At 39.8% G+C, this 19,271-nt stretch overlaps 2 protein-coding genes across 6 annotated transcripts in view; one reads left to right on the top strand and one right to left on the bottom strand.

Moving 5' to 3' along the window:
• Positions 1-934: 934 nt before the first annotated feature.
• tmem241 (transmembrane protein 241) lies at positions 935-17,673 on the top strand. The gene is made up of 10 exons (XM_022237095.2): positions 935-1,126; positions 3,500-3,621; positions 3,911-3,992; positions 6,238-6,341; positions 7,085-7,136; positions 7,983-8,092; positions 9,830-9,900; positions 13,671-13,740; positions 14,761-14,922; positions 15,652-17,673. Exons 1-10 carry the CDS (start codon positions 1,061-1,063, stop codon positions 15,767-15,769), a joined length of 957 nt encoding a protein of 318 aa, XP_022092787.2. The 5' UTR covers positions 935-1,060; the 3' UTR covers positions 15,770-17,673.
• LOC110980430 (uncharacterized) overlaps positions 16,749-19,271 on the bottom strand; it is a 32,084-nt gene continuing 29,561 nt past the window's right edge. For all 5 annotated transcript variants that reach the window (XM_087132422.1, XM_087132423.1, XM_087132427.1 and 2 more), the window contains 3 exons: positions 19,172-19,254; positions 18,896-18,992; positions 16,749-18,573 (listed from right to left, as the gene is read on the bottom strand). In XM_087132422.1, coding sequence (XP_086988548.1) covers positions 18,364-18,573; positions 18,896-18,992; positions 19,172-19,254 — 390 coding nt within the window. In that variant the 3' untranslated portion in view covers positions 16,749-18,363. The remainder of the gene's footprint in view (positions 18,574-18,895; positions 18,993-19,171; positions 19,255-19,271) is intronic.

The raw sequence follows: 19,271 nt of genomic DNA, 5'->3' as shown, positions 1-19,271 counted from the left end.
TATCATTTTCCACGCTGCGATGCTCCGCGGCCCGCCCCCTTCCCACCTAGGGGCGTGGCCACAGGGGCCCTACAAATTCCCAGTGTCCCCAGATGCTCCCCGAGCCCCCCCCACTAAATAAGAGACAAATTAAACTTTGCAATAATGAATGGGTATTGAACAAGGCTAACAAAAGCTTGCCCCCCCCAAAAAAAAACACATCACCGAAAGCTGGTGCCCCCCCCCCTTAACAAAGATGTTGGTGCCCCCTGGCTTGTGCCCCCCTCCCTTGCAAAATCCTAGCTACGTACGTCACTATCCCATCCTCACAATTAAAGCCTAATAAACTACATAAATAGAACAGATCAAAGTATTGCATTACATGATGCACTTTACAACTAGAACTTCAGCCTCGGCTGTGTTCGGGCGGCTTGTTCTCGTATGTTTGAGAACAGCTCGGTTTGTTTTTCGTGGGTTGGCCGCTCGAACGCCGGGAACGTGAAACCAGTCATCGCCAGTAGTGGTACGAGAAAAATGGCGGCGTCCATTATATTCTTTGAGGGTTGATGTTTGGATAAAATTCTTTTTTATCTAAACAGGAGCACTCGTTTCTGTGTTAAAGAAAATTACTGTTAATTTTGCATAGCTTCCCATTGTGTTCGCCTTTAAGCTATCTCTTTATTTTTTGCAGCTGTTCAATAATCAAATCTCACGAGTTTCGTGTCAAGACTACACGGACCCCCCCACACACGTGTGAGCCACAACCGTAAAATGATGTTTCACATGTTGTCAGTACCTTTTTTTGGGTGGGAGAAATGATTGTAATAAAGTTTGTACCCGTAGAGGTGGCGTATTTTAAATTCATAACAACTTTTTTGGCGTTCAACCACATCACTAGATGGCGCCATTCAACTCAGATTGGGGGCGCTATATAACTAATCTACTTGCAGCCGATGCCGGCCGTGTTTATGTCATTTACGTGGCGTGCGTGGTGCCGGTGCCCAGTGAGAAGTCTACCCAAGTTGTGGAGACAGGGAATTTGCATGTTTTTTTTTTTTTGCGGCATAACTCATCTAACTGTATGGCAGCATGGTCACTCATAGGCGTCTATTGTGTACTGTTTGTTGCTACCAATATTACTAACAAGGTAAACCTTGCGCCTACTTACGTACATCATACCTGGCCTTACTTCGAGAACTCGCATTGTACTTTGTGTGTAGTGATTTTGAGCCCTTTTGGTTTACGTGGTGTCGTGAGTACACCGTGGAATCAATCTCGTTTGAACGAGGTGTAGTTCTTAAAAGAACCGGTGAGTATAAACTGGATACTCACCGGTTCTTTGAAGAACCACACCTCTTCCAAAAGAGATTGATTCCATGGCTTACCCGCAAACCCATTTCTCATGTTTCATCCACGATGCAAAGCTTAAAATCTTATTTAAAATGCTTTTCGTTTATGACTGAAGTCATGTGACTCAATTGACAACTGAACATGATGATGACGACAGCGACGTAGATAGTGATGACGATGACAAGTATGTTCGCCACCAATTTCGACCCGCTGAACTTGGCCAACTTCAACTACCTAACGTCGTAGGGCCAGTGCATGTTTGAAAACTGCTTGCACTTGACAAACATCAAGTACTGTTATCGTGTCACCCGTCTACCAGCAAGAGATACGGGTACATATATAGTCCTTGCCATGGTCTCCCTTGCCTCCAACCCCACAGCGCAGTAAAGTTTTTGAATACAATTTTATTCAGATTTTTAAGGAGAATCATTGGCACATAATCTCTATTGTAAGCACTAAACATTTGGATTGTTTCAGTGTTAGAAATACGTGTACATGTAAATGGCGCATGTTCAATCGAAAACATTCGTCAATTTATCACTTTCAGTGGTTTATTGTTCAATGAAAATATAAACACAGGCTCGCGGTTGAAAAAATAATAAAACAGTGGGAAACTTTTGGAATTCAAAGCAAAGAAACACCTGCAGTTTTATCTTTTTATTTCCAATTCAAAATTTAAGATCATAATTTTTTACTAGGTACACATGTATAGGATGAGATAAAGTTGTACAAAAGGCCCCACACCGCGGCAAACGTTTATTTTACATATGGCTTCACTTACACACCGTACATTGTACTTCCTATACAAACCTCAAAAATATGTCACAGTCATGACAAGTTGCGTGTTCGTGAGAGCAATCGGAGATCACTCTGTTGAGAAACATCTGTGAAGGTTTTCACGTTTTGATCATCTTTTCTCACATTGTCTGTGATCAAGGGAAGGTGATTAGTACATTATTTTGCATTTGTTTGTATTTTTTAGATTACAGAAAAAGCCTTTATGACCTCGAAAACTGGTCGCTGGTCTGGTGGATGCAGTATCAGTCAGGCTCCTACATAGACGTATTCAATGTATCACATTATCAAAAATGATACATGTACTTGAGTGTGGAGATTTGAGTGACAAATCAGGCCTGCTCGTACAGCCCAACCAGCTGCCATCTTGTTTAAAAAGATGGTGACCCCCATACATTGCAAAAAATTCCATTTCCCTTCGAGAATCTGGAAACAAATTCACTACATGTATTTCTCTTACACACAGATGTTAGAGTCTCTAAATTATGCTTAATCCACTTCTAAATCTTTAGGGGGTATTTCCAAGTCGTTGACGCTTTGTTGACTATTTGTGTGTGTTGACGCTTGTTGACGTTAAACAGTTCGACCCCCCAAAAAGTGGGGACTTTGTGAAAAAGCTTTCAATGAGCCTCATTTTGCTTAGGCCTGTAAGGCTTGGAAGAGTTCCAAATGTGGACGCTACTTATACTTGACACCCCGTGCATAAACCCTTTCATGCCATGAGACTGAACTGTTTTCTAACCTGTCTAAGTAAACAACTCTGTATTTTCCCTTCTAAATTAAATTTTTCTGGACATGTTTTCACTTTCTAATGGTTAATACTACATGTAGGTCACCGTGGGGAATAATTACATTGTACTTTGTCTACATGTTTTTACATGCTTACCACATCAATTCTTTCTCAGTCATTTAATGGGTCATAAATATAGTTGGGATCTGTTTGGTTTGGGAACAAGCACAAATACAGATACATGTACAGGCCTAGTTAATTGTGCAAATGACCTTCAAATGGCCACAATAAACAGCCTGACAATAACTTCTAATGAAAGGAAAACGATTTTCTTGAAATGTCCAGAAAATCAAATAATTCAGTGTTGCTCTCCTAAAAAAACTAGGTACTTGCTGTTCCTTTCAGTTTAAATATCTGGTCTATGACATGCACTGTCTCAGATTAACCCAATCAAGGACTCACCTTACAGATATACACTCTACATGTACCTGTGATTGTCATGAACATGCACAGCTTCTCTGCATGAGTCGACATTAGCCAGTATTCACCTCCACAGCAGAAACTGGAGTATCATTTTGATTTTTCGCTGGTCTCGCTGTTTGCACCGCATTGTATCAATGACTTTGACCATCTTGTTTTTTTCAGTACGTGTTGTCTGTGCTGCATTTCACATACCCAACGCTGTTCCAAGAATGGCAGACTTCAGTTGGCGTCATCGTTCTGTTTGTTGCCGCCAATCGAGGCTTTATCAAGCTTACTTACGACAGGTAACAGATTGCTTTTTAATTGTTCGAGTTTATCATTTCAAATATCACCTTGTGAGGAGTTTGTAATTTGCTGCTTACATTGTGTTGAACTGCCACCAGAAGACTGAAAAGAGGTCATGAAATTTTAAGAGTTTAACACACTTCAAAATAAATGGTTAAATAACATTATCCAACAGCTTGATCCATTAGCCTGGTCCATAGCAATATAACTTCATAGCATCAGTAAGTTTGTTACTTTACTAATGTCTGTTAATTTGGCGAGGTTTCTTTTTTTAATTTTTTATACAAGGTCAGCTCTGTTGCCATGGTTACCTGCAATGATGTTTTTTGTGGGGAGCATCTACTCAGGATCCAGAGCTCTTTCAAAACTTGTAAGTAAACACACCAAAGCCGTCTGTAAAGTTCAATCCAAAATCTGCTTTTTGAACTTAATTGTATTGAAGGTGGTGCTTGTGTCATACTACATGTAATTGTACGGGTACCGTCAATACACCATCAACACTCACAGTACCGCCAACACAATTTCCCCCTGTTTTTTCCCAAAAGTCTTTCATGTGGTTGTCACCCCCATGGTCAGTTATTCATGCCTTTAAAGTTGAAAATGTGCTCATAGCATTAACATTTCTGTAATACTTGTATAAATTTGCATTATCTACACACCTGCAGATGTCTATACTCCATAGTTATTGTGATAGCGGAAGCGCCCTCCGGTGTTTGGAATAAAAGAAGTTGGAAAATTCTACTAACAGTTCGCATCTCCAGTGTGTCATTTCTTGTACTTAGATACATGTACGTAACAAATTGGTGACGAGAATGGGATTGTTTATTTTAGACCCAGGACATACCAAATAAGGAACAGCAGTCTGCATATTGTGACTTTTCAGTAAGAGAAAATCATAAAATTTGAGCAAAATACCAGAGAAATTTTGCCCCAATGTGTCGATATTTGACCGCCCCGATGCAGCATGGCGGAACTGCGTGGTCAAGGGTTTATTGGAACCATTAAAGCTTTTGATGCAGAAAAGGAGGACGGGCACAACTATCAACTCCGTTTAGAAATACAGATGAGAGCATAACAAATTACCAGTGAGAACGAAGATAGTGTTTTTCTGGCAATGATTGGGCCAGCAGATTTCGAGATAGAGACAAATTATGTCAGCCCAGACAACCCCTCAGAAAAGAGTTTGAACAGATAACAATCTTGTTTAATTATTATGCATCTACATGAATTCAAATCACACTGAGAACGCCATTCAGAAAGTGGCACCAAGAGGCAAGTGAAACTGTTGCTAGCTACATGCATATCAATGACCTAAGGAAGCTGTCTCGACATTGTGGCTATGGAACTGAGTTGGAGACCAATCTGTGTGATACATTGGTGGATGGACTTTACAACAGATCCAGGCAAAGTTGCTGAGTAAGAGAAACACTCACACGGAAAGCAGCATGTGAAGAGGCCGTTGCCATGGAGATGGCTGAGAAAGAGTGTGAAAATCTGCAGCACTAAGGGAAACCAGCGCCATCCACATCATCGGCTAATGCCTCTAGTGGTGAAGTTCATCGTGTATCAGCCCAGAGGCCCGGGAATCAAGAACAATTCAGGCAGGGCAAGTGTTACCACAGTCTGGGAGCGCATCACCCACAGAGATGTCCGCACATGCAGTCGAAGTGTTTTAACTGTAACAAAGTTGGCCACCTCAAAAGAGCGTGTGATCCAAGCCGTGGACGAAGAGGAGCCTCAGGACGCAGCCAAGTTCAACACAGTAACAGTAACGACAGAGGCTGAGGCCACAGCTGAGGAAACAGTCACGGAGGAAACAGTTGCCGTGGAAACAGTCATGGAAGATATGATCACGGAGGACAGAGTCAAGGTGGAAAATCAGGCCAAGCACATATGGTGGACCCAAGCAAAAACAGCAGAGGCATTCATTAGCATGTCGGACAGAGAAGGCTATTTGGACAACATGGAGCAAAGAACATTATTTTCCATGGACAATGGAAATGCCACTTGTCATGCTAGTGATAGTAGTAGTACTAGGCAAGGTACCGGTAAAGTTGTCAATACGTTATTGACTTTCACGGTGGAGACACAGCGCGCCCTCTGGTGTTAGGAATAAAAGAAGCTGGGAAGTTCCACTAACGGGTCGCATCTCTGGTGTGAGAGTTGTTGTGCTTAAATACATCACCCATACCTGAACGGCCCAAGCCCGGTGAGACGGGCAAAATAGCAGTGAATAGCTACATGTATGCAGCTTAAAGATCATTTTTTTTGTGTGTGTGCCAAAATCTCCATTTTCGAAATTGACATGTGACCTCTAACCACTGAAAATTCTCATTCTGTCCAAATATTACAATGCTATGCCTCTTCAGTTGATTTAAAATGTACTTTGGAGGTGTTAAAGATATACTGACATACTACAGTGTATTGTGTATTGACAGTGATTAATATGACCTGTGCTGTGCATCAATAAGCATTAACAGCTTAGTGGTTTATAAGAACTTGTGGGAGAAACCTCTTCCAAAGTAGAATTATACTGTACATGTAAGTTATAGTGTCACTCAACAGGTGTGCTTTTTTCAAGCCCTGGTGTAATTCATTCCCATTTTTGGTTGCAGGTTGTTCCTGCATTTGTCATTATTCATAACACTGTTGAGTTTCCTGCATACATTGTTGGAATCCTCATCAACAACCAGGCATTCAGTTTGGCCAACATTGCCAGGTGTGTTTACATTGCATTAATTGATTTCAGTTTCAATGTGGACATAACCCTGATATGTCTTAACCCTATCCCCTTAGACCTCTTGACTAGGAACCATCCTGAATCCTCTGAAATCCTCCGATTTTCAACATGAAAAAATTGCATTCAGCCCAAAGCCTCCAAAATCCTCCAAAATTTCTTGAAAATGTCATTTGGAGGTGTGCCTAACTGCCTGAATCCTTCAAAATCCTCTGGCAATTCCTGTCATCATGTCGAGGTGGTGCGAATGGCAATTTGAGCTGTGCAGTTGATTCAAAAGAAACATTGGACTGAATTTGTACTTGACTAAGCACAAACAACGTAAGGTCAAATCCACGACCTTCATGTATTGGTATGGCATCTTTCGAAATCAGCCATGCACTTTTGCTCTACACCCTGAATCCTCCAAGTTCCTCCATTTTGCAGAAAAGCATTTTGGAGGATTTGGGAGTGTTAAGGTAAATTAATGATGATCTCATAATTTTACGTGAAGCTGCATGCGAGCAATTTTAGATTCACACAAATTTAACCAGTGGATTCCATTCAATTCATTAGGACTATATAAATGGAAGTGATCTGCATCTCATATGCAGAAAGGTTTGCTAACAAGCTAAAATGCACCCTCCTTTCACTTTCTAAGGTCCAAGAGCATGACTGAGAAACTTGATTTACTTCCTTCAACCTTGAAAAGAATTTTCATTTTGTTTCCCCTCTCTTGCATTCAGTATGGCTGCCGGGACATTTGCTGCAATATTGACGTGGGTAACAGATCCACAGGTCAGGAAACTTCTCATATTAAAAGTCGTGGCTTATTTGTAGTTTTTGTGTTTTGTCAGTGGCTTGCCCTGAATCTGGGAACATGGAACACTTTATTTTTCAGGTTTCATGATAATTTTCACTTCGGAAGCTCAAAAGCTTGTATATCATGTGCATATGTGTGTACGCACTAGTTTGTCCCAAGATGGCTTACCAGAGTCATGTGTTCTTTTGTCCTGAAACAACTGGACAGCATGTCCTTACAGTTTCTCTCTCTTTTTTAATACAATAATGGGTAGCAATAGGCAAGTAGGGTAAAGTGGCTAGCCTGTAGACACAACACGATACATTCAACCCTAGCCTGTAGACACAACATGATACATTCAACCCTAGCCTGTAGACACAACACGATACATTCAACTTTAGCCTGTAGACACAACATTATCCGTGATACATTCAACCCTAGCCTGTAGACACAACATGATCCATGATCCATGATACATTCAACCCTAGCCTGTAGACACAACATTATCCATGATACATTCAGCCCTAGCCTGTAGACACAACATGATCCATGATCCATTCAACCCTAGCCTGTAGACACAACATGATCCATGATACATTCATCCCTAGCCTGTAGACACAACATGATCCATGATACATTCAACCCTAGCCTGTAGACACAACATGATCCATGATACATTCAACCCCAGCCTGTAGACACAACATTATCCATGATACATTCAACCCGACCCTTAGTTCACAAATAAACAAATTTAAATAAATGGGTCACAGTTCTGTACCATGATACACCAACGAGTAATTTACTTGGGAGGAATTTCGGATGATTTCTCTCCCAATGTTTAGAGAGATGAAGGGAGTTATGAAGAGGGTTATTTCTGGATGCTTATCTATGTCCTCTCAGCCAGTTCCTTTGCCATTTACTCCACAGCCAGAGGATCGGCAATAAACCTAAGGTATGGTTGGACACTTTACATTGTTTAGATCAAAGACTACTAAGTACGGTCTATGTGCAGTGCATTAGCTTCTGGTATGAAGACATTGGTTTTGTAGCTCACTGTAGAGGGAACTAAAGTAGACATTTATCATGATACTGCCATGTTTGTTTTGTTTCCAGTATCCCCTTACATTAAAGGGAACAGACGTTTTTTCCTTCCAGCCTCAGTTTGGTTACATTGCTTTGAATGGTAGAAAAGCAAGATGGCTGCCCCAAGATAGAGGTCTGTAGACCTACACTGTAAAACAAAATGACGTCACGCTGTGTGTGTATGTCTCCTATTGCAGTGAGGTGGGACACAATCAGTTTTGCTGCCCTAGCAAAGTTTACACATAAACAAAGTGTGACATTGTGATTTAGGACTATTGAAGACAACCCATAGTTTTTCGCTTGCGCCAAATTCAGTGCCCAGAATTAGAGGCCTTTATTGGGGTGGCACTGCATTGTACTCGTGGACAGGTGGTACTCATGTGTGAGATGCCTCTTTGACCAGTAGGGTGCTGTGACTTGCCAAGATGCCTGTGCATCAGTTGAATGTGCACTAGAGTGCAGTGCTGCGACAGTAATGGCGTCTACTTGGATTAGTCCATGATATCATAAGTCCCTGTGCACAGTGTTTATATCTTAATGATTCAATTCAATGAGTGCAAATCACTAGTTACTGACTGTAACGTGTGACTTATGTCTTTCCACCCAAAGGGTGATAGGGTGAAAAGATGTTGGCTTGTAGTTGGAATGAAAATAAGAATAATAATAAGGAACATTTATATTGTGCCGATGCTAAGCAAATATACTCAACTGTACATAACAATACCCAGCACTAGCAGAAATGAAAATCAGGTGTTGGAAAAAGCTTCATGAAAGAGATGAGGTTTTAGAACAATCTTGAATATGTCGACAGATTTAGCACTTCTTACACGAAAGGGCAGATTGTTCCAAAGCCTAGGAGCAGCACAAATATATGCACGGTCTCCAAAAGTTGCCTTAGTTCTACAATAGGGATGACTAAGGATCAACCTGTCCTGTGAGCTATGAAGACTGTACCTATATGACTGGGATTTAGGTGGTAGTAATTCTGAGATGTAACCTGGTGCAAAGCCATGCAGAGCGTTAAATGTTATCAAAAGTATTTTAAAAGCAATTCTCTGTCAAATAGGCAACCAATGTAATTTAACCAACAAAGGGGAAATGTGGCAGTATTTAGCAGAGTTACACACTAGTCTGGCACAAGCATTCTGCACTTTTTGTAGCTTTGATATCTGAGAATCGGGGAAGTTCGTATAATAAACCATTACAACAGTCGATCTTACACATAATGAATGCTCGAACCAAGGTTTCAGTACAAGTCTGGCTTAAGTATTTCCGAATGTGACGTAGGTTATACAAATGGTAAAATGCACCCGTACAGATATTAGTTATGTGTCGATCCATATTAAGGTGGGAATAAAACTACACACCCAGCTTGTTCACAACTGTGGATGGCTGAACTTCAGCAGTTCCAACTTCTATTGCTATTTCTTTAGCGTCGTTGCTCCATCCCCAGCAAGTGTCGTATGTTTCTTTCATCTGCTGGGATTTTCCGATCTCAGAGTGACATACACGTACTGTACATGTATGTGTCTTTGACAGTCAATGATTGAATGTACATATATTCTGACTATCCTTTCCCTGTTTATTTTCACCCCCTCCCCTTTAGTGATGTAGAGAAGTTGTTCTATTGCTATTTCTTTAGTGCCGTCGCTCTGTCCCCAGCAAGTGTCATTCTTGGTGAGTAAAATTCATTGTAAAACCTTAAAGTCTACCATCACAAAGCTTGGAGCCATTTTTACAGAGACTCAGAAGATGTTGCTCAGCAAGTTTATGTGCTATTCAGCCATAAACCAGTCGAAACGGCATACTGGGTACAGAGTATTTTGGTTGGTAACCTGATTTTGATTACGAGCAGAAATTGTGCAGGCTTAGAAGAATAATCAGCGCAAAGCTGCTCTTTGAAACTGTGTAGCCCTTTGTAAGTAAACACCTGTCACTTTAAAGGATAGCTGCAATCAATTTGTTTTAATTCAGACTTTCAAAGTGCACCTTTGTGTCTCAATAGAACTTGTTTTCATTTTTATTGTACAACTTCAGTGGGTATTTTACTGCCTGTTTGGTTTTTATGCTAATGAGTATTTCCATATTTGTGAGCAAAAGTGTGATGTCATCCCAGGAAGAAAGCCTCAGTGTTACATTGGTTTACAGTACACAAACATGTCCTGAATTTTGTAGATTTGGCTGGGCGAGCGCGCATCAATCCCTCTCTCAGAAATGTTTTATCAAGTACATGTATATTCTGGGTTTACAATTTGAACAGAAAAATGTTGGTGCGTGTACATGTATGACAAAGTCATTCACAAACCAGATACACTGAACTATGTCTTCCTTGGATGACATCACTTAAAAAATTGTGTCCAAGAAAAATTAACTGCAGCTACACTTTAACCCTCAAAGAGTCTGGTTATTCTAGGCCCTTCTTATGGGGGAGGAGGGAGAATTCCCCCTCCCAAAGAATTTGCTGTGCAACTCTTGATTTCATTTGAAATTGGGCATGAATGTACAGACATTCCTTATCATTACAATTGTGAACTCAATCAGACCTGGGTTTTTTTCGGTCATTTGTGCTACAATGCCAGCTGGCATTGAGCACCGCAGTTGAAAACGTATACATTTTAGGCTGACCTGTCTCAGAAAAAGTGCACTGCACAAGCATGGGATGTTCGATGTTCACAAAATTGGGGGCAAAATGACCACAAAGACTCACTCTAAAAGCCCCTCTAGGCACAGCTCCTGAAAAATTGCACTGCGGTGATGCCAGAAAAATGTTGGGGGGGGGGCAGATGCTGTCTCTCTCACCGTCTCCGGCTCTTTTAGGGTTAAGGCTCTGCAGAAATTAGACACAACAACCTTAATGTAAAATAGCACATAATATCTGCAATTCAGGGGATCATTTGTAAAACCTTGTTACTGATAAGCATCAGATAATGGTACATGAACATCCTAACTTAAGCAAATGAGATGTGGGGCAAAACAGTCAGAAAAAAAGATTTGATTTGCACTTTTTAATGATCAATGAACACAAAATTGACACAGCTATAAATACATGTACATGTAACTTGGAAACTGAATGACTAACAGAAACGTTGCAAACAACATTGAAAGCATTTTACATGTTTTTCTTTCCTGATTCCACACTCTTATTATAATCTCTGCTCTGTTCTGTCTCGTCATGTCAGAACTCCAAAATACACATTGAAATGTGTAATCCTTTTGTTATTACTTTGAATTGTTCCAAGATATTCTGGGCCAGTATTGCTATCAAATGTCATTGAATATTAGCTGATTGAAGAGCAATAAATTATATACCCGGGGGGCGGGGAACTTCACAAACACTTATTACTTACATGGAAAATTGATTTGCCCGTAGAGTAATGAAAAGATAACGCTAAAGGATGATTCTAGGACTTCATCAAGTGTTGCGTTGTCAAGCTATCTTCCTCTTTAAAATTTCCTCTTTAGACATTCTAAAATTTCTGTCACAAGTGAGCCATAAAATCTTGATTGCTTAATATCGATGCTGCAATGAAATTACTGGCTAAATCGTATTCATTTAGGTTCGTACATGTAGTTGATACCAGGTCTAGGTTGTCTGTTCCTGGTGGGTTCATGACATGTTGTGCAGTTCAGTCTGTTGTATGTAGTCTGGCATCTAGGCTTTGGTGGGCTCCTTGCAGCTCTGTCATCTGTGCTTGCTCTTGTGGACTGTCCTCAACTTGATGGACGCACAGTTGACCTTTGTGAATTTGCTCCTCAACATAGTCCATTGACTCGAGTGGAACGGCCTGGCTTTGTTTGATCCCTTGAAGTTCATTGTGTTCCACTGGCTCTCGTAGGGTATCGTGGAGTTGGTGGACTTGCACTTGGGCTTTGTGGATTTGCTCCGTAGTGAGCTCAGGTGACTTCTTAGGAATGTCTTGATTTTGATGGATTACTTTGAGTTCTATGTCCTCAATTGGTTGCTGTGGTGGGGCCTGGCTTTGCTGGCAACAAGGGCAGAGATGCCATATGAAGCAAGAGGAAAATGCTGTCAAAAAGGCCTTCCTGTAGTCTTTATTGGTGCAACTGTAGACCAGAGGGTTTAAGGAGGTATTCAACAAATGTACAATAAAAGAGGCAACTTGAAGATCGGTATATACATGGAGGAAATTGATTTTGTCATATAGGGAGAGATTGGACAACACAAGTACCAAATTATGGATAAATCGAGTGATATAAGTTATGTTGAGGGTGAAGAAAATTGTAGTGTTCACGATGAGCATGATGATTGCCCTTCGCACCTGATGGTGATGATTATCTGTTGATCTAATGTGTGGTTGCTCATGTAGTTTCTTGACAATGCAAGCGTATAGGCCCACGTTGATAAACAGACCAGTGGTATGAAATAGAATGATCATCACGTGAGCAGCTATTTCACCAGCAATCCCTCCATAAACAGCTGCGAAATGGTATGCAACACCTGCTGCAATTGCCATGCTCCACAAAACTGCCAATATTTTGGCAGCTCTTGATTTGCTTTGCTGGGATCTGAATGTCAGGGGACGAGTTACGGCAAAGAATCTTTCAAAAGTCAATGCAGTTACGATCGAGTAGGACGCAATGCTGGTCAAGTTACTAACCGAGTACAAAATGGCTATCCGAACACCTGGTAGCTCACTGCGCGGCCATAGTGCAATAACAATCAAGGAGGCCAAGTTAGTTGTGTCAGAAACTGCCAAATTGGCCAAGTAGACATTGACAATGGATTGCATAGATTTAATGCGCACCACGGTGTAGAGAAAACACCCATTCAGAAGTAGTCCAACAGGTGCCATACACTTTATAGCAGTCGTCCAAATAGCATCATTCCTTAAAGCATGACTTTCAAAATCTTGGAAAAGTCATTTTCCTCTTGCGGCAAAGCCATTTTCATTCAGTTTGGTGTTAGTTGCCTCCAGCAAGTACCTGAGAAAATGTGAGCGGACTGAATGGAGTTTTGTCTTTGAAGAAGAATGACTCCCGTACATGTACTTAGGAGCTTATGAAATGCAAATCAAATAGAAACGTTCTTGCAAAGAACATCAAAGAAACAAAAGTGAAACCACATACATGTAAGTTACTCCCCAGCAGTCCATGATTATACATGGTTTGTAGAAAGAGTTTGGGGATACATCATTGAAACCTGTTCTGCAGAGTTTTATGTGTGTGTGTGTGTTTTGTTTTTTTTCTGTAGTTAAATGTTTAAAAAATTACGCCCGAAACTGGGACAGAAAGCGTTGCATTTTTCTAGTACTTTCAAAAGTTATTGTGGGAGGATATACAGTACATGTATATCTTCATTCAGCTTCCAACTTACGGTGTAGTTGCCAATTCAGGATGTTTGAACCAAAAGCCACAAACAAGTTCAAATAAATAGTGTTTAATGTGCCACTTTGCTGTTGCATGTACTCTGTGTTACATTTCTCCAGGTGACATCGTAGCAGCACGGGAGTTTCCTCATTGGTTTCTGTATCGATTCTACATTGGTTGTATTTTAAGGTAATGCCATTTCAGATCTCTTCCAGTTGCCTCTGGCCTGAAATTTTTAATTTTAAGGAGCTTATTTTTCCGAAAAGGTACATGTACATGCACTGTTTAATTCTTAATATCATTGATGTGCAAGTTGTTGGCCCTAGACATGATTTTTTGTTATACCAGGTCATAGATAGAGAATTTTTATTGCTTGTGAACTGATCGCGTGAGATGTTTACAAGGGTGCATGTATCATGTAGGTGCAATGGTACTAGAACACACCTGTTATTGTAGGAGATGTGCTCTATGTTGGGGACATTGAAGCACTGTGTCCATTGGTATGTGCCACTCTCTTCACTCTGACCATGACGGAGTCCCCCGCCCCCAGATGATTAGACTTCTGTTCATGCTCCCAGCTATGTGCTTGCGAAACTTGTAGCTCTGATCATTGTTTCTGCATTGCTGCTCATATAAAAAGCTCTTGCCTATGTCTCTTTTCGTCTGCTCTTCAATCTTATCAATACTTTTGGTGTCAATAATTTCTTTCAATTCAACCATTCAAAAAAAACCCAATGCTTTATGAATCCCAGGTTTTGCTGTCAAAAGAGTTTGTTATAAATGCTAGACTCGCCCCCCCCAAAAAAAACGATGTGAACGAAGGACATCTCAATCTGTAATTTTCCTTGGAATTTAATATCTAATTTACTATTCACAGGGTTTTAATTTGTCAAAGTGTTTTAGATCACCTTGCATAAGGTCATTCCTGTGAAATCTGCGACCATTGTACATTTGTATAACAAAACAATTGTTGCCCGCTGTGATGGGGTCCATGGGTTTTGTACACCCTCGGGGGCAAATGACACCCTCAGCTTCACCTCAAGTGCCATTTGCCCCCTCAGGTGTGCAAAACACCATCAACCCCTAAACCACAGGCAACAATTGTGAAATGTAATCAAAATTATATTTATGTCTTCTTTCTATTCCTTGCATTGATAGAGTAACAAATGAGACAAAATGATCCACTTTTCTTTTCTAATGTTTTTTCAGTGGTGTCCTTGGAGCTGCAATGAATCTCACTGGTATCTGTGTTAGTCGGTGTCCTAGCCCATCCCTGCTGTCCAGACTTGCCATAGCCAATGCCAAGACTGTTCTGATCCTAGTATCTCTGGCCATCTTTGAGGGGATGTTCACTGGTGACTTTGCTTTAAGGTTAGTGATAACATGCAACAGAGCCATTCCCCCAAAGAATATTCATATACATGGATGATGCATCATGCACAGGCTGCGAAAGGCACTTTACAGAATCTGTTGGTGAGGGCAAGTGAATGGTATAGTAAGCTGGTTCACAGAGACTGTTCATTTGTTTACATTCAAAAATCCTGAATACCAGGGAACAAAGAAAATATAGGGTGTGTTCGATCGAGCTAGTCATGTTAACATGAGTATACTCCTGAGTATTCAAACGGCTGGAGTATGACCCACAAGTCAGCGAGAGTGTACTTTCGCTAGAGTACTAGAGTACACCAGAGTGTAATGCGCATGTGCCCTACTGGTTTTAACAGGAGCAACTGCGCGAACGCACCCATAGTGACAATTAAACTGTGATATTGACTAGTACCCAATATTTCTCTGAAAGTCCAAAGGTATTCCGATCATGATTTTTTTCATGTACATGTAGTGCTGGAGAGACCTGCAAAGGTCATCAAATTTATCAATTTTTCTTCGGTTTTTCAAGAGTTGCTACCTCTCAGTAATGCGAATGATGAAAAACCCATTCAGTTTCCATAATTTACTGGTTTTCTTGTCGCATTTTTCTGGTATTTTTTGCAAATTGCCAACACTGCCGAAAAATTTGAAACTTTCATCTAAAAAATCATTGCTGCAACTCTTCAAGCATTATTATTACCAGTGACAAGATTTTGTTGCATTTCATTCCAGTGTATTTCTTGGTGTCACCGCATATTCTGTCTATACTGTTACCAAGACAACAAGCAACACCTTAGCAACAAATGATGTTGGTGAAAAGCTAGAGATTGAAAGACATGAAAACACATGACATCAGATCAAGGCCTACATGTATGTTCCCATGATTTAAATGTATCCAAGCTTTTATTGTTTCAGTTTGTAACTTCCTACCTATTTCTTATAAACTATCTTGCCTTTATTTTAGTGTATATTTATGTTTCTTTCATGTTTAAGAACCCCTTGCCGGTATTTGTTACATGCCAGATTCTGTACACACAGATTCTGCCTTGAATTATTTTGTGCTGATAAGTGTTGTTTAGAATTGATTGGTTTGAACTTTCCCCGCGTTGATCCAGTTAAGATACATGTACGTACATCACTGCAGCCAATCTGTTGTCAACTGGCAGGGTCAAAGGTCAGTTGAATTCATTAAAAGTCGCGACGCTCACATCACTCTTATATTTATATTATAAGTTAGCAAGATCAACACGGGGCATTTATTGAATCATCTTTTTTATTTTGTGAGAACTACAATGGAAGTGTTATGAGAAATGCTTGCATAATTGAACATCTTTTTCTATTTAAGTGTAACAAACATTTTGCCAGCTACATGTACGTACTAATGTGGTCAGTTTTCATTCCTGTGCTAATACATGCAGTTGTATCAAAATTCATTTCAAACAAAATACCATTTGTTGCATTTGGTGGTTTCAATTTGATGCTGTGGCACGTAAGTGTCACCAACACCATGAATTGACACTCAATGGTACTCAGGTGCTCTCCTTTTTCATAAAATCTACAGAATTACGTAATGTTAATTTTCATAGACAGTACTGACTGAACACCACTAACCACTGCTACTATTTACTAACTCAAAAATACATTCCTGTCTTTAAATTGGGTGGTCAAAAGATTCACATCTAGGGAATGAAATCAATCTTGAATTCTATGTTAAATAAGGTCACCCATCCATTTTACTTTTTTTTGCGCATATTCTTGATAGTTCTATTCATGAAAATGGAAATCCTAGAAATTATATATAGAAAAATATATGTAGCTGTACATCTGGGTTACTTTCCTATTCATTTATTTATTCTTTGCTTCAGAGATAAAAAACGTTCATCTAATACTATGTACATATACGAAGGTGATAAGCCAAAACAGCCAGGCACAAAGGTATGGAATTGAAATGAATATAAAAAGTAGAGAAGATTGGCAACTGTACAGCAGGAAATAGAGAGTTTATACAATCAAAAAGTGTAAAGGAAATAAATCTGTTTAAACTGTCAAGAAAACTGACTTGTAGGTGGCATTAGTACAACACTATCACTGGATTGTATAGGGCAAAAATATAGTTCTTAAATGTTCGGGGCAAGATATGTTTACATGATTGGGGATTGTAAGTAAAACTAGGCCCGTAAAGTTTTCATAAACAGTATGTTTTTCCTGAAAAGTGGATGGATATTGAATGTAGCGGATTTTTCTTAACTATAAAATGAATAATACTCTCTCAGTACATCCAGCATTGGAAATATCCATTATTTTTAATTGTCTGTTTATTTACTGAAGTTGCGACATGTCCCAGAGGTTTATTTCAACGGGTTAAAGATCAGTGTTGGAGTCGAGTCCACAGCCTTCATGGCTGAGTCACTGCCATTCGAGGCCAAGGCCAGTTATTACATATGTACATACAACATGAGTACTTTTGGCACTGTTGGCTGGCACACAAGATTCATCTATATCCACAATATCCCGATTATTTTGTCTATTAAAAAACCAAGTGCTGTGTTTCATTGATTAGTTACATGTACTTTCAGTTAACATTGTTAACAACCCAGTAAACAAATCTGAATTGGCATAATTCCCTCTTGTTTGGCAGGTGTTGCAAAGTTCAATTTTTAGATTTCTCTCAACAAAGTAGGAGTATGGAGTCCCCCACCATAACAAAAAGAGAAAAATGTAAAACTTTAATTGCTCTTTACACATACAATTCCCCACAAAATAATTCCTCACAAAATAATTCCTCAATATTTTTTCAATCATAAAAACTAAAATGTAAAAAGGTAAGGCTTAAATGCAGGCTATTAATCCCAAAACAAAATCAGGTACATGTAAGATAGTTTGAAGTTCACACAGTTGCCAAATGAGTCCTGCAACCATATAAATGAGAATGAACAACGTATTTGGAATCACATGAAGAGAGTAACCAATCTCCCTGTAAATTCTTGGTCAATTTTTGGTTCCCCTGATTTTTGACAAACCGTTCAAAATGTCAAAGAGTGAATCAGAAATTTGGCCGAAAATTCTTTTCTAGAAATTTGCAGAGAACAAAGTTTGTACAGAAAGCTTACATTTCACCTTTTAAGCAGAACTTGTCATGGAATGTAGAACCGAAGGACAACACAAAAGAGGTAGGTTTTTATTTCAAGCGATCCCAACCTAGGAAAACAATTTCAATGAGTACATGTAGCCTAATGCAACAGAAAAGCTATCCTTTTCACACAACAATCAATGGAAGTAAGTATGTTCCCTGGGGATAAAAAAACTATTTAGCTCCATCATGCCATTGGAGAGTCTAGGTTCCACGAGCCAAGAGGCCAAGGCCAGCCTCGAGACCTCCAACACTTTTAAAGATGCTCTTTAGTGTAATCTGCTGAATGTTATGATGTCCTACTTTCTTGAGGTTCACTGGGGGGGCGAATCTGTATTTGTTTTTAAGCTCCTCTGGTAAGCAGCGCTATTCCTGGCTCGCCACTGTTTCACCAACTTGCGTACCGGCTCGACGATGGCATTAGGATTGCGATATAACATGTGATGGTCAGCTCCATTGATCAGGATGTGCTTGGCATTGGGGTGAATTTTGGACATCAAGTGTTGCTGAGATTTCGCCCATACCTAGAAGAATCCGAAAACAATCAAGGATTAGCAGCAGTTGCGAAAGGTTTCCAATAATTCTACTTTTCTTTTAAGCCAGTATTCAAGTCCATCACAAGTCCTTTCACAAGTCCCTTTACAAGGCCAGTTACAAATAACAGGGTTAACAGTGACAAAAGAATGTTTTTGTCATAGCTTAGTTGAATAGCTTGTGAATTGGCTTAAGAATGAATAATCTGTGATTGACTAATACAGGGACTTGTAATGGACTCGAATACAACACTGTCTTGAGTCCTCTGTAAATAAAAGTTGCCAGTGTGTAGTGATAATCCACAACTCTCACCTTGTTGAGTGAGCTGGGTAGCTGATCATCGTAATAGTTGCCAGTTATCACGGTCACAGATACTGATTCTGGAAATGGCTTGATTTGGAACGCTGTTCTGGATTTGAAAAGAAATTTTAAAAAATAAATACTGAAAATTTCTGAGGCAGTTTTCTCAGACAGTACACAAAGTACTGGTCTCAAAATTTATTTGCAAAATCTGAACCCCATCCCACTCAAAAACTCTTACTTTTTCTGTCTCTACAATGTGAGAGTAACATTCAGCATTTTCTTTACCTCAGTTGTGATAGACTTTGGTTGATGAAATAATGCTCGTCAACAATGGAACTCAGGTGGCGTGGCTGGCACAGCAAGTATTTCTAGAATGACAATAAAA

Source organism: Acanthaster planci, linkage group LG02 (genome assembly GCF_054643075.1).
Source record: "Acanthaster planci isolate LZ-2023a linkage group LG02, COTS_SCS, whole genome shotgun sequence".
NCBI classification, from domain to species: domain Eukaryota; kingdom Metazoa; phylum Echinodermata; class Asteroidea; order Valvatida; family Acanthasteridae; genus Acanthaster; species Acanthaster planci.
The sequence above is the reverse complement of the archived record's forward strand: the minus strand, read 5'-3'. Positions and strand labels throughout refer to the sequence as shown.